This window comes from Phaseolus vulgaris, chromosome 11 (genome assembly GCF_051622355.1).
Source record: "Phaseolus vulgaris cultivar YP4 chromosome 11, ASM5162235v1, whole genome shotgun sequence".
Classification (NCBI taxonomy): domain Eukaryota; kingdom Viridiplantae; phylum Streptophyta; class Magnoliopsida; order Fabales; family Fabaceae; genus Phaseolus; species Phaseolus vulgaris.
In genome coordinates, this window is record NC_143508.1 from 31800178 (window position 1) to 31815036 (window position 14859).

At 37.1% G+C, this 14859-nt stretch overlaps 1 protein-coding gene across 1 annotated transcript; it reads left to right on the forward strand.

The window, feature by feature from the left end:
* Positions 1-8342: 8342 nt before the first annotated feature.
* Positions 8343-9305, forward strand: LOC150023184 (uncharacterized). Its single transcript, XM_090297676.1, has 2 exons — positions 8343-9031; positions 9268-9305. Exons 1-2 carry the CDS (start codon positions 8395-8397, stop codon positions 9303-9305), a joined length of 675 nt encoding a protein of 224 aa, XP_090153802.1. The 5' UTR covers positions 8343-8394.
* The last annotated feature ends 5554 nt before the right edge of the window (positions 9306-14859 follow it).

Here is a 14859-nt window from a genome sequence, read left to right on the forward strand (position 1 = left end):
GGGATACCGAAATATCATAGATCATTATATATGTTTCTATGGTTACATTTGTAGTTTCTCCAATGTTGTAGGTCATGAAGGTTTTTATTAGGAAGACTACAGGAGTGGAGGAAAATGAATGAAGAGATTATTTACATGCAAAAGAATAAGCCGCCATGGAGGGGTGTAACAACCTAAGGATAATCGGTTGGGGAAGTAGGAATGCAGACATGTTTCCGATTCAAATATTCTCAGTCTGAATGCTTCCCAAAGAGGTTTTTGCACGAGAATGGTTCATTCATTTGCGAAGAGTAGGATTGGAGGGACGGGGATGGACCAGGCCACACTTCAGAGATTTGCAGCGATTCTTAGTTGTGATACGATAGCCCCTCCGTTCATTTACTTGGGTCTGCCTGTCGGAGGGAGCCACAAGCGCGGTGCGTTTTGGAACAGGGTGATTGAGAAAGTGCAGGCTAGGTTAAGCAGGTGGAAGGGTAGAAGTTTTTTCGATGGCTAGGAGAATTTGTTTGATTAGGTCTGTGCTTTCTTCTATTTCGTTATTTTATATGTCTTTGTTCAGATTGCCTACTGGGGTGGCAAGGAAGTTGATCAAGTTGCAAAGGGATTTTCTTTGGGGATGGGGTGCAGAAGGGAGGAAGATTGCTTGGGCTTCCTGGAACCTGGTGTGTAAACCTCGTGAGTTTGGGGGGCTTGGAATAACAGACCTAAGATTGTTTAATTTGGCTTTGTTGGGAAAGTGGATATGGAGGTTGGGTTCGGTTGAGGTAGGTCTTTGGAAGGACATCATTTTCTCTAAGTACCGGGGGTGGAGAGATCTGGGGGTGGCAAGTAATGGTAATAGTTGTTCTCTTTGGTGGAAGGATTTGAAGGAAGTTTGGTATTCGAAGAGGAGGGGGAGATGTTTCGAAGACAGTTTTGAGTGGAAGGTTGGGAATGGGATGGACATTTGTTTCTGAAAGGATAGCTGGTTGATGGGTGAGGCGTTGAAGAATGTTTTTCCACGACTTTTCTCAATCAGCTCTAACAAACATGCAAAACTGTCGGATCTTGGGTCTTGTTCTGATGGGAGATGGGTTTGGGGATTTGATTGGAGAAGGCCTTTTTTCGAATGGGAGAAACCGGCGGCGGATCGTTTAAGTCAGCTCCTGCTTGGGGTTGAGGTTGTTCTTGGAGAGACTGATAGGTGGATTTGGAAGGGTGGGGGTTTTCAGTCTTACACCGTTAGCTCTGCTTACAACCTTATCAGGAAGGATATTGAGGCGGTTTCTTCGCAGGAGCTTAGGAAGTTGTGGAGGAGTAAAGCAATTCCTTCTGCAATGGTTTTGGCTTGGAGGGTGTTGAAAAACAAGCTTGCTACCAGGGTCAATCTTAGTAGAAGAGGGGTTCTATTAGAAAGCTTGAGGTGCGTGTTGTGCGGGAAGGAGGAGGAGTCGAGTAGCCATCTGTTCTTTGGTTGTTCGTTTGCTTGGCGAGTTTGGTGTTTATGTTTTAAGTGGCTAGGAATCCAGTTTGTGACTCATATTGAACCAAGGTGCAACTTTGATCAGTTTAGATTGTGCCCTTCGGAGACGGGTCTGGTTGCTTGGAACACGATCTGGGTTGGGGTGATAAGTGAGATTTGGAGCCACAGGAATCGTATAATTTTTAATAGAGGAGTGGCAGACGAGAAAGAGGTCTTTGCGTTGGCACAGGTAAAGGCTTGGTCTTGGGTTTTAACAAATTCCCGGTTAGTTTCGTTTTCTTATTTTGATTGGTGTTTGGCTCCTTTGGAGTGTACGAGGTTAGTTTCTTGAGGTTTTTTGCTTGGTTTTGTAAGGGGTAGAAGAGTTGGTTTGGTTTTTGGAAGGCGTTTGTTGGAGCTAGTTTAACTTTTTTTATGTATAAGGGTTGAACCACCCCTGAAGTGGTTCTATTTTATTTTATTTTTTATTACCGATAAAATAAAATTTATTACGGGATACATTGCTCGTTGGCACGACTTCACATCCAAGAAGTCATCCTAGGGGCACACGCCTTTCATTTAGTGGTCAACACAGACCCTTTGTCAAATCCACAATTTTGATTGAAATCAATTTGTATAAAAATAGTATGGAACTTAAACAACTTGATTAATTTTGGAATTTATGTTTAAGTAAAGTCCTGCTAAAATTGCATGACTTTAGTATAAAATTAATACAACTCTCACGCGCTGCGCTACAAACAATGCTTATTTACAAAAACTATGTTCTCACAATGCTACAATTATAATTTACATTTTAGAGTAAATGAGGAGGAAAAATCAGACCCTCAATTGCCTAATTATTGCACTAAGAAATCTCAAACATTCTTGATTTTGTAAATTAAAGTACCCCTTCCGTAATTCTATGATTCAGTTTGATTAAGGCTAGTCAAGTGCCTTATCTCATGCTTCAGACTCTTGCCAAAAGATGACATATTGGTTTAGGATTTTATTCATTATGTACTTAGATTGAGAATGAAGTTGTTACACACCAAGGCCTAACAGCATGCGAGGCACGTGAGCCCAAAAGACAACCAAATTCGATGGTGGATTTGGTAATAGGATAAGCCTGTCTGAGCCTAGTGTAATAAATCATAGGTTGTGTTGTTTAAGTTTAAGCATTGTAAGGCCCATTTCACTCCTATTAAAAGGATTGATACATATATGAAAAGGAGGTGAATTCTGAGTGTACCCTAGTATAAAATAGTTGATCTCCATAGCTAAGGGATTCTTAGAGTACAAGTAAATTGGTGTTTTCATTGCCTCCTCATGCCTCCCAAACCTCAATCAAAGGACGTGGAAGAGGTTTTGCACAAGATTGTTTGACTACCATTCAAGTCTAGATGGATGAAAATGTTGAACAAGGGCTTTGATGTCTCCAAATCCATGCATGAAGTTTGGTTAAAGGCTTAGTTGTAGCTTTTGTGTGTTGGTTATGGGTAGTTTGAATTTGTAATCCCCTATTGGTTAGAATCCAAATCTGATTTAAATCAAAACCTTTTTGAAAAAGAGTGTTTTCTAAAGAAGTGGAAAAACAACCTGTTGTTTTATTGTTTCAATCGGTTGTTTGACACTTGGTGGGTTTTGAAAAGGATTTGAAACTATTTGAATTTGGTTGACTTTGTTGTCAAACAAATTCAATCGGTTGTTTTAAGATTTCAACCGATTGTTCTTAGAAAATCCATAACAATATTTTGTTAAGTTTGGTAAATTTGTTTTAAATGTTTTAAAACTGAATAAGCTCCTTCTTTAAATGTTTTTAACAAACATTTGGAATATAAAAAGATTGTTTAACGCTCCTAAGGAATATACTACAGATTAGAGAATTCAAATTGAGCAAAGTGATTTCATTTTTCAAAGATTTACTTCAAGCTTTTGGGTTTTCTCAAAGAATGGAATAGGATTGTTATGTAATCTTTTTATTTGATTTTGATCAGGTGTAATCATTTCTCTTTCTCTCTTGTATTTCTGGAATACTTGTGGTGTGTGTAGAATCAGAGGTTGCTCTGAATTATGTGGTGTGGTTGCCAAAAGAAGTGTGTGTTCTTGAAGGGAAGATCACTTCTTTGGTGTGTGTGGATTGTAATATGTGATTGATTGCATAGTGGAATACTCAGTGGTTTTTGGGGACTGAATGTAGCTCTTGGAATAAGAGTGAACCAGTATAAATCTATTTATGTGCTTATCTCTTTCCCTGAACTCTTTAATATATGCTTTAAGTTGTTTTTATTCACTGCAAAAAATCAGTTGAATCGAAAAAACAACCGGTTGATTTTCTGGAAATCAACTAAAACAGTTTTGTTGTTTGGTTTCCTTAGTTTCTTATTTTGTGATTCTTCATTGACTTTCATTATACCTTCAAAATTTGCGAAAATCTTTCATAAACAATTCACCGCCCCTCTTGTTTAAGGCCATAAATTCTAACAGAAAATCTCACCTGCCAGACTACACTAGAAGCTTGGAGTGACAATCTCAAATCCAATCCCGCCATTCTCATGGACCAGGTATCTTCCGTTGCTTACCTAGACACAAAATTACCTCCATTGAGAAAAGCACTCTCACACCACCTCTTACTAGTGTTGTCCACCAGGCCAACCCTCACATAACACAATCCCACTTCCAATACCAACCCCGTCCACCCTCTACACTCACACCACCTAAACTGGCTTTACCTTTCTTTGATGGAAATGAACCATTTAACAATTATTTTTTTTAATAATGAAATTTCCTTGCATATTATTATTATGACTGCATATTGTTTTAATTTATGTAATATAATGATTATTAAAGTTTCGTTTCAAAATTGTTAAAAGACTATAAACTTTAGATGATACTTTGTTAACTTTTAAATGTTGATTATTAAATTTCATAATCACATTTTTCTTAACAACCTTAAATTGGAATGTTTGAGTAATAACAATTTTTACAACAAAAAAGTACTGGCACGTCATACAGTTTGTATATCAATAAGTTTATACAACATATAGACAATAAAACTATGAGTAATTCTTTTAGCTTCCAACTGGAATAACTTATATTCTTCTTTGGATATATGTTTATTTACTAGATACCTTCTTCTTCCCTGCACACGTTTAATATCATAGAATGATGTTCCAAGTGATATAAGAAAATATAAATGTTAGAAAATGAAAATAAACTGCTATTTTGTGCATATCAAATTATACCAACACATTAGCAATAACACAGTATATATGGAAAAATATAATCCTAATCATATATGTTAAAATTTACTACAAAGTAAAGAATAATAATGTGGTAAAAAGAACAAGATTTAAGTGTTAAGAATTTGTACAGTCAATTTATACCAACACATTAGCAATAACAGCGCATAGGAAAAATATAATCGTAATCATATGTTAAAAAATTAGTACAAAATAAAGAATAGTAACGTGGTAATAAGCACAAAATGAACAATATTTAAGTGTTAAGAATTAGTAGAGATAAATAATACTTAATGCTATACCAACAATAGAAGGAATTTATATGAACAGTAATAAGGTTTGATATACCGACCACTATAGAGTGTTGAGCACATATAAATATGCAACACATTGAGTTGTAGTTAAATAATGCAGTATGTATAAAATTCTTTTGTAAAGCTAATACAAAAAGTGTCTTTAATATGAAGGCGATCTTACTCTGCTTTGAGCTTGCTTCTGATCTTAAGGTCAATTTTGTGAAGAGTACTATTGGTGGGTTGGGGTTGGATCAGAGCTTGCTTCAGAGTTTTGCGGCTATTCTAAATTGTAAAGTGATGGTAACTCCTTTTGTTTATTTAGGGTTGCCAATAGGAGGGTGTCACAAACGGGGTGCGTTTTGGAGTAGGGTGATAGAGAGAGTTCAGGGTAAATTGTCAAGATGGAGAGGCAGGTGTCTGTCGTTGGCTGGGAGGATTTGCTTGTTAAAATCAGTTCTTTCCTCAATCCCGTTATTTTTTATGTCATTGTTTAAGTTACCTTCTTTGGTGGCAGAGAAGTTAGTTCGAATACAAAGGAATTTCCTTTGGGGATGGGGTTTAGATGGTAGGAAGATCGTTTGGGCCTCTTGGAAAAAGGTTTGTGAGCCTCGTGACTATGGAGGTCTAGGTATTATTGACCTAAGGTTGTTTAATTTGGCTCTATTAGGTAAGTGGATCTGGAGGTTGGGTACGGATAAGGGCGGTCTGTGGAAAGAGATCCTTGTTTCTAAGTATGGGGGGTGGAGAAGCTTGAGAGAGGAAGGTAAAGTTGGTAGGGGATCTCTTTGGTGGAAAGATTTGAAGGAGGTGTGGGCTTCAGAGGGTTGGGGAAGAAGTTTTGAAGATGGGTTTGAGTGGGAAGTTGGTGAGGGGAGGGCTATCCTTTTTTGGGAGGACAGTTGGTTGAGTTGTGGCGCGTTGAAGAGTGTTTTCCCGAGAATTTTCTCTCTTAGTGTGACAAAAGGTGCAAAGGTGGCTGAACTAGGGAATTGGATTGATGGTGTTTGGGTGTGGCACTTTGAATGGCGTAGACCCTTTTTTGAATGGGAGAAACCTCTGGTGGAGCAGTTCTTTCAGTTGCTACAAGGGGCGAAGTTGGAATCGGGGAAGGCAGATTGTTAGATTTAGAAGGCAGGGGGGTTTCATACTTTTACAGTTAACTCAACCTATTTTCAGGTTAGGAAGGATAGAGTTTGGGAGGTTTCTCCAATTTACAGTAAGTTGTGGAGGTGCAAAGCTTTGCCTTCCGCTTTGGTCACTGCTTGGAGGGTGATGGAGAATAAGATTGCTACTAGGGTAAATTTGGAAAGGCGAGGGGTGGTGGTAGAGAATCTGGTGTGTGGTTTGTGTGGGAAGGTGGAAGAGTCGTCCAGTCATCTGTTTTCCGTCTGCGAGTTTACCTGGCGGGTGTGGTGTCTTTGTTTTGAGTGGCTTGGAGTGTCACTTGTTATTCACAAGGACCCTTTGGTAAACTTCCAACAATTTAGGTTGTGTTCGGCTTCTAATGTGGTTAATGACGTTTGGGGGGCGATTTAGGTTGATGTTGTGAGTGGAATTTGGAGACATAGGAACTCAGTGACCTTCGACAGGGGCGTGGTAGATGCGCTTGAGGTATTTGCACTGGTACAGGTAAATGTTTGGTCTTGGATTTTTGCAGAGTCCTGTTGTAATTCCTTTACGTACCCCAACTAGGTTTTGAACCCAATGGATTGTATGAGGCTGGTTGTTTAATGCTTTCTTGAGTTGGTTTGGTTGTTCCTTATTTAAGTTGGAAGGTGTTCCTTAGTTGGAGGTTGGTAAGATGCTAGCTCTTTATGTATAAGGGTTGGACCACCCCTGAAGTGGTTCCCATTTATTTATTTTTTATTGCTGATAAAAAAAATGTATAAAATTCATGATAAGCAAATGACTAAATTTATTCTCTAAATAATTAAAACCACTGTGAAGTGGTTCCCATTTATTTATTTTTTATTGCTGATAAAAAAAATGTATAAAATTCATGATAAGCAAATGACTAAATTTATTCTCTAAATAATTAAAACCACTGTGAAGTGGTTATCTTTTTATGCTTTTGGGTTTTCCTGCAGAATAAATAAGTTTACCCAAAAAAAAAACATTGGATAAAAAACAAGAATATAATAGACATAAATATTAACAATGTTTGAGCAACCTATATGATTGACGACATAAAGTTCAAATAAAATTAAAAATACTGTCTATTTTGACCAAGGCTTAAAATATTGCCTGGATCAAAAAACTATTACGATACATATTAATTTTATAAAAATGACCCTAGTGTGTGCACATGGATGGTCATTATCTACCTCAAAAATAAGTTGATACTCTTCTCGAAGTGAGTGTTCCATGCAAAATTCTTTCCATCCGCTTTCAAATTTGACATATCTTTTAGGAACGTGTATGATAAGAACTTTGCATTTAACTTGTTTGTTTGAACCATGCAAATTCACATTCTTGAACCTACCTCTTTGAATATAAACCGTGAAAGGAAGAGGCAAATCCTACAAAACAATAAAAATTAAATATATGCATGTGTGGCAAATAAAATTACATTTTAACTAATATAACTGTTAGATATTATTAGATATAATTAGATATTATGAGATATTGTAGATATTACTAGATATCTCTATTTATGTAATGGGCTTAGTCCATATGATTCTTTTCCTATATAAACATGACCCTATGCATTCAATATACACAAGGGATTTACCCAATTCTTTCTTTTCCTTTTAATATGGTATCTAGAGCATAGGGTTAGGGTTCAATTTTTTTGGTGAACCCACTGTTCACTGGAATTTTCCAGCCACCGCCCCACCGTCTCGCCGGAGCCGTCACTAGAATCTCGTCGGAACCGCCGCCGGAGACGCCTCTGGAATTGCTGCCGGAACCGCTGCTGGAGCCTTGATCTTTGCTGCTCCCGCCAATTGACCGGTGACTGGATTTGTCCTTATCCTCTATGGCTTCTTCCGCTTTCGCTGCCACTATGGTTTCTTCCGTTGCCGTTGTTGCTACTTCCGCTGCCATTATGTCGGATCCATCTATTTATACTAATTATGTCAATGTTCATATCTCAATTGACAAATTGGATGGAACCAATTATGACACTTGGGCCTCAGATATTAAGTTATGGCTTAAGAGTCAAGGTTATGTTGATCATATTACCCATCCTAATGTTGCTGAAAATGAGGTTTCTCGTTGGTTAAAAGTTGATGCTCAAATATGCATTGTTACCAAATCTACCATTCACTCATCTTTAAAACAAATTTTTCGTACCTATGAGACATGTTCAAAAGTTTGGGAACAAGAAAAATTATTATACACCAATGATACTCAACGTCTTTATGGTGTGTGTCAAAATCTCCTCACAATTGTTGCTCCCAAATGTCTTGATGGTACAATGGCGGAATATCTGGGTAAGCTTCATGCTCTTCTTCATGATTTTAATGAGTTATTACCTCCTACCCCCACTCCTTCTCAAGAATTAGAACAAAGATCGAAGTTCTTCATGTTATTTGGTTTACATGGCCCTCCTGATGATTATTCTCATGTTCGTGATCAAATTTTGGGATCTCCTATCGTGCCCAATTTTACTTCCACTTGTTCTACCCTTCTGCGTGTGCCAAGTAAACACACCATTGATATAACGTCTCATGTTGATGACACTTCTGCTTTAGTCTCTCAGTATAATGATCGTACTCGCCTTCACAAATTGGGCAAAGGGCGTCACAAGTGTGACCATTGTGGCAAACTTGGCCACAAAATTGATAGATGTTATGCCTTACATGGTCTTCCTCCTAAATCTGTTGTGATTGCTCAAACTGTTCCTGTGCAACCTTCTACTGTGGACCATACTTCAATTGATACCCCAGGCCAACCTGCTATTTTCAATGAATTTCTTAAATGGTATGAGGATCGTCAGAACTCTAGTTCCACGGCTTCTATTGCACATTCAGGTACATCTTTTGTTGGCCTCACTCACTCTACTTCCCTTGGCCCTTGGGTTCTACATTCAGGTGTCACAGATCACATTACTGGTAATCAATCTTTTTTCTCTTCCCTATCTACTACAGGTTATTTACCTTCAGTTACCATGGCCAATGGATATAAGGTACCGTCACATGGTGTTGGTACTATTAACCTTTTTCCTTCTTTATCTATTAATAATGTTCTTTATGTCCCTAGGTCTCTATTTAACTTATTATCCATTAGTCGTCTCACTCATTCCCTTGATTGTGTTATTTCTTTTACCAAAGATTTTGTTTCTTTACAAGATCGGAATTTGGGACGGATGATTGGCACCGAATTTGAGTTTTATGGACTTTATCAACTACATATCTTTGCTCATGTTGGCACGATTATGGATTCTCCATCTCTCATTCATGCTCGGTTGGGTTATCCTAGTCTTGCCAAGATGTAGCAGCTTATTCCAAGTTTGTCTAATGTGTCTATTTTATCGTGTGAGTCGTGTCAATTAGGGAAACACATTTGTAGTTCTTTTCCTAGTAGTGTTTCACAACGTGTTTCATCTCCTTTTGCCTTAGTTCACTCTGACATTTGGGGACCAAGTCGTATTAAGTTTAATTTAGGATTTCAGTATTTTGTTACTTTTATTTATGATTATTCAAGATGTATTTGGGTGTTTTTAATGAAAAACCGTTCTGAGTTGCTTTCAATATTTCAAATATTTTACAATGAAATTAAAAATCAATTTGGAATTTCCATTCGCATTTTGCGCAGTGATAATGGACATGAGTATCTTTCTCATTCTTTTAAAAATTTTATGGCTTCTCATGGTATTCTTAATCAAACTTCATGTGCTTATACATCTCAACAAAATGGGGTAGTTGAGCGCAAGAATAGACATCTTGTTGAAACAACTCGTACTATTTTAATCCATGGTGATGTGCCTCAGCGCTTTTGGGGTGATGTTGTTCTTAGTGCATGTTATCTCATTAATCGCATGTCATCTTTAGTTTTAGATAACAAAATTCCTCATTCTATTTTATTTCCACATGACCCTCTCCACTCTTTACCTCCCAAAGTTTTTGGGTCCACATGCATTGTTCATAATTTTAGTCTTGATCTTGATAAATTATCTCATAAGTCACACAAATGTGTCTTTTTAGGGTTCACTAGATCACAAAAAGGATATAAATGTTTCTCACCTTCTCTAAACCGTTATTTATTTCACCGGATGTCACCTTTAGTGAATCTTCCCTTTACTGTAAGTCTTGTCCTTCTCCTTCTATTTCTTCATCTAATCAAGTTAATATTGTTAGAATATATGGCCTTATACGAGAGGGGGGTGAATTGTTTAAGAAAGATTTTCGTAAACTTTTAAGCCTAGAATGAAAATACTTCAATAAAACCTTGATTAAGAAATCAGTTTTTCAAAACATAAAGCAAATGCACAATACTGGAAAAACAATCGGTTGTTTTACCGAAACAATCGGTTGTTTATACCAGTTATTAAATGACAAAACTGAATTTAAAGAGATAGGGATAGAGAGATTGTACACAGTTGTTTATAGTGGTTCACTCCAAACCCAGAGCTACATCCAGTCTTCTCAGGAACCCTGAGGAAATCCACTAAGCAATCACACATTGATCACTTACACAACAACTAAGAGAATGACCTTGAACACTTCAAGAAACACACTCTCCTTGGTCAACACACCTACACCAAGATTGCTGATCTTGATCCCCTCGAGAACACACAACCAATCTTAGCAAACACAGAAACAAAACTTGTTTTTACAGAGAGTACAAGGATTACACTTGTTACAGAAGATAATTTGAAATCAATACAAGCAGAATCCTATTCCACAACTTTGATCAATCACACACTCTTAGCAATCTTAGCTCTTTGAAAAACTCAAAAACTCTTAGCAAAAACTTGTCAAAGATTGATTGTCAAATCTGTTTTTCTGAATTTATTCAAAGATGTAGTTTGTTATCAAATCTTAACAAACTCTTAAATTGCATTAAAAGATTGGTCAAAGAATTTAATGACTGGAGCGTAAGCAGTTAAATCATTTAAAGCTCAGTCAAAGAAAAAACAATTTTTCTGTTATGGTCCCAAAACAAACAATCGGTTGTTTCCTCGAATCAATCGGTTGTTTTGGTTCTTAACAGTTCAACCATTTTAAAAACAATTTTCAATCTTTTTCTCAAAACACCTAAGTATAAACAATCGGTTGTTTCGACAAAACAATCGGTTGTTTTAACTTAGTTTGAAAACATTTTACTTTCACAAAGATTGAGATTGCCTATGCTTTAGATTTAATCAAAGGGTGGATTACAACATATAAACTACCTCAGAACTAAGCTAAACCAGCACAGCAACACCAAGCACAGCAAAGGCTTCAACATCCTTCAAAGGGTTTGGATTCTTCAAAGCTTGAACATCACTTGGTTCAACAAATATTCCTCTTGTTGTGCCTAGTGCACCGAAAGATTCACCCCCGCCACCAACTCTTCAGGTGTATAGTCGTCGTCAAACGTCTCATCATCCATCAGATGACTCTGTTCTAGTGCCAACACCTCATCCCCCTCCGACTCTAACAGTTGAACCCCGACAGTTGAACCTGATCTTCCTATTGCTATCCGTAAAGGTATACGTTCTACCCGTAATCCCTTTCCACATTATACTGCTTTGAGTTACCATAGACTATCTCAACCCTTTTATACTTGCTTTTCGTTGATTTCATCTGTATCTATTCCAAAATCTGTAGGTCCTTAAGTCCTCATGGTTGGCGTCAAGCCATGCTTGATGAAATGAATGCGCTTCAGAATAATGGAACTTGGAAACTTGCTCTTTTACCATCTAGGATCTGTTGTTGGTTGCAGGTGGATTTTCGCTATCAAAGTTGGTCCTTATGGTACTATTGATCGTGTCAAAGCTCGTCTTGTGGCTAAAGGTTATACCCAAATTTTTGGTTTAGACTATGGTGATACTTTTTCTCCAGTGGCAAAAATGGCTTTTGTTCGCTTATTCATAGCCATGACTGCTCTTCAACAATGGCCTCTTTATCAACTGTATGTCAAAAATTCCTTTCTTAATGGGGATTTGCAGGAAGAAATTTATATGGAGCAACATCCCGGTTTTGTTGCTTAGGGGGAGTCTTCTGGATCGGTATGTCGTCTTCGCAAATCCTTATATGGCCTCAAGCAATCTCCTAGGGCTTGGTTTGAAAAATTTAGCAATGTTGTTCAACAGTTTGGTATGACTCGCAGTTTTTAATCATCACTCGAGTGCTGGGTGTATCTATCTTGTAGTATATGTTGATGACATTGTTCTTACAGGCAGTGATCACTATGGCATCTCACAAGTAAAACAACACCTTTGTCAAAATTTCCAGACCAAATATCTTGGCAAACTCAAATATTTCCTGGGGATTGATGTAGCACAATCCAATACTAGTATTGTTATCTCTCAAAGAAACATTGGATATTTTAGAGGAAATTGCACTAGTGCAAAAAGAATAAAAGGATACGTTTTATTTAGTGCGGCTTTTGCGCTACCCGCTTTCGTAAAAAACGCGGTGGCATTTTTGAAATTATTTTGATTTACGAATGCGGTTATTTGAGTAGCCGCATTCGTAAATCAAAGCACTTGATTTACGAATGCGGTTATTTGAATAACCGCATTCGTAAATCAAAATTCTTTGATTTACGAATGCCGTTTTACCTTTAACCGCATTCGTAAATCCTTTTTCACCCTAAATTTTGAAGCGCGCCACACACAATTTCAAACTTTATTTCTCGTCTTTGCCTTCGTATTGTTAGAAAAGATGGCTTTAAACTAGAGGGCGGGTGAATTGTTTAAAGAGGTTTTCGCAAACTTTTCAAAGCTAGAATGAACTTATTTCAGAAACCAATTGATTCATCTATTTAGTTAGCCAAAACAGCAAGCAAAACTGTAATATCAGGAAAAACAATCGGTTGTTTCTTCGAAACAATCGGTTGTTTATACAAGCAAACAACAAACAAACTGAAATTAAAGAGTTAGGGATAGAAAGATTGTACACAGCTGTTTATCCTGGTTCACTCCAATCCAGAGCTACATCCAGTCTTCTCAGAAACCCTGAGGAAATCCACTATGCAACCACACCTTGATCACTTACAACAACAACCAAGAGAATGACCTTAAACACCTCAAGAAACACACTCTACTTGGCCAACACTAAGATTGCTGATCTTGAACACCTCAAGAACACACAGCCAATCTGAGCAACACATACAAACAGAATTGTTCAACAGTTTACACAAATTACACTTGTTACAGATGAATATCTGAAATCAATACAAGTAGAATCCCTATTCAGCACCTTGATCAATCTCTCAACTCTTTAGCAATCTCAGAATACTTTGAAAAACTCTTCTTGGATCAAAACTATGTTTCAAGATTCTTAATATATCAAAACTGTTTTTCAGAATATATCTAAGAATATAGTTTGTTATCAAATCTTAACAAACTCTTAATTGCATTTAAAATAGATTAGTCAAAGCATTTAATGACTGGAGCGTATTTAGTTAAAGCATTTAAAGCTCAGTCAAAGAAAACAGTTTTTCTGTTATGGTTTTAAAACAAACAATCGATTGTTTCCTCGAATCAATCAGTTGTTTTGTTACTTAACAAAAACACCATTCAAAAACAGTTTTCAAATTTTCTTAAAACACCTAAGTGTAAACAATCGGTTGTTTCGACAAAACAATCGGTTATTTCAACTTAGTTTGAAAAACATTTTGCTTTGATAAAATTGAGATGCTAATTGCTTTGAGATTTAATCTAAGTGTTGATTACAACATAGAACTACCCCAGAACAAGACTAAAACAGCACAGCAACATCAAGCACAGCAGAGGCTTCATCATCCTTCAAAGGGTTTGGATTCTTCAAAACATTGAACACCACTTGGTTCAACACGTTTCGCGTTCGCACTTTGAGTTCGTCTCCTTCTGCTGCATCTGCATTCCATTTGTGCAATGTAAGTTTCTTGAACTCTCTTTCTTCCTCTTCATCTTCACAAATATATGCATAAATGTTTTTCGTTTTTCTTATATATTTTTTTTCCTTGCATTGGTGGTCTCGAAGCACTATTTCGTTGGCTGACATTCGTTTTTCTTACATTGTTTGGTTTCTCGCATTGCTCATTACTCTTTCATTGTCTTCGTGGTTTCTTGTGGATTTTTTGGTTTGCTCCGTTGCTGCTTCCCTGTCCGCCGTCGCTTCTGCTGTCGTCACCGTTGTTGGCGCTTCCGTGACTCTTCATCAACATTGGCTTCACACAAGATTGACGATGTTTTAAAATTTTTAATTTTTTTTTAATGATTTGGCATATACAAGTGCGGTTAAAGCAAATAACCGCACTTGTAAATGGTATTTATAAATGCGGCTATATAGCCGCATTTATATTTCTTGATTTACAAGTGCGTGTTGATCAAATGCGGCTATAAAGCTGCATTTATAAATTCGAAATAGCCGCATTTGTTTTATGTTTCTGCACTAGTGTTGGGTTGATGAATTCGAAATCTGTTAATACTCCCATGGATCCCAATGTCAAGCTTCTACCCAATTAGAGGGAGCCTCATTCAGATCCTGAGAAGTTTTTTTTTTTTTATCAGCAATGAATAAATAAAATTAAAGGGATACTTCAGGGGTATCCCAACCCATATACAGTAACCAGAAGTGGACTTCCTATATCATCCACAAAAGAAGCTCTCCTTTATGGTTGGAGCAAAACAACCTTAAAGTGAGGAAACCGTACCCAAAAATATAACCAGCAGGTTACCTCTAAGCAACACCCAACTTTACCGGAACACCCAGGACCGAGGCCACCTACATTCAGATCCTGAGAAGTA

Excerpts from the sequence above, each read along its gene's own strand:
- LOC150023184 (XM_090297676.1), top strand. The coding sequence starts at position 8,395 with ATGGCGGAATATCTGGGTAAGCTTCATGCTCTTCTTCATGATTTTAAT. Across the intron at positions 9,032-9,267 it reads TGTCACAGATCACATTACTG|GATCGGAATTTGGGACGGAT; the intron begins GTAATCAATCTT and ends GTTTCTTTACAA.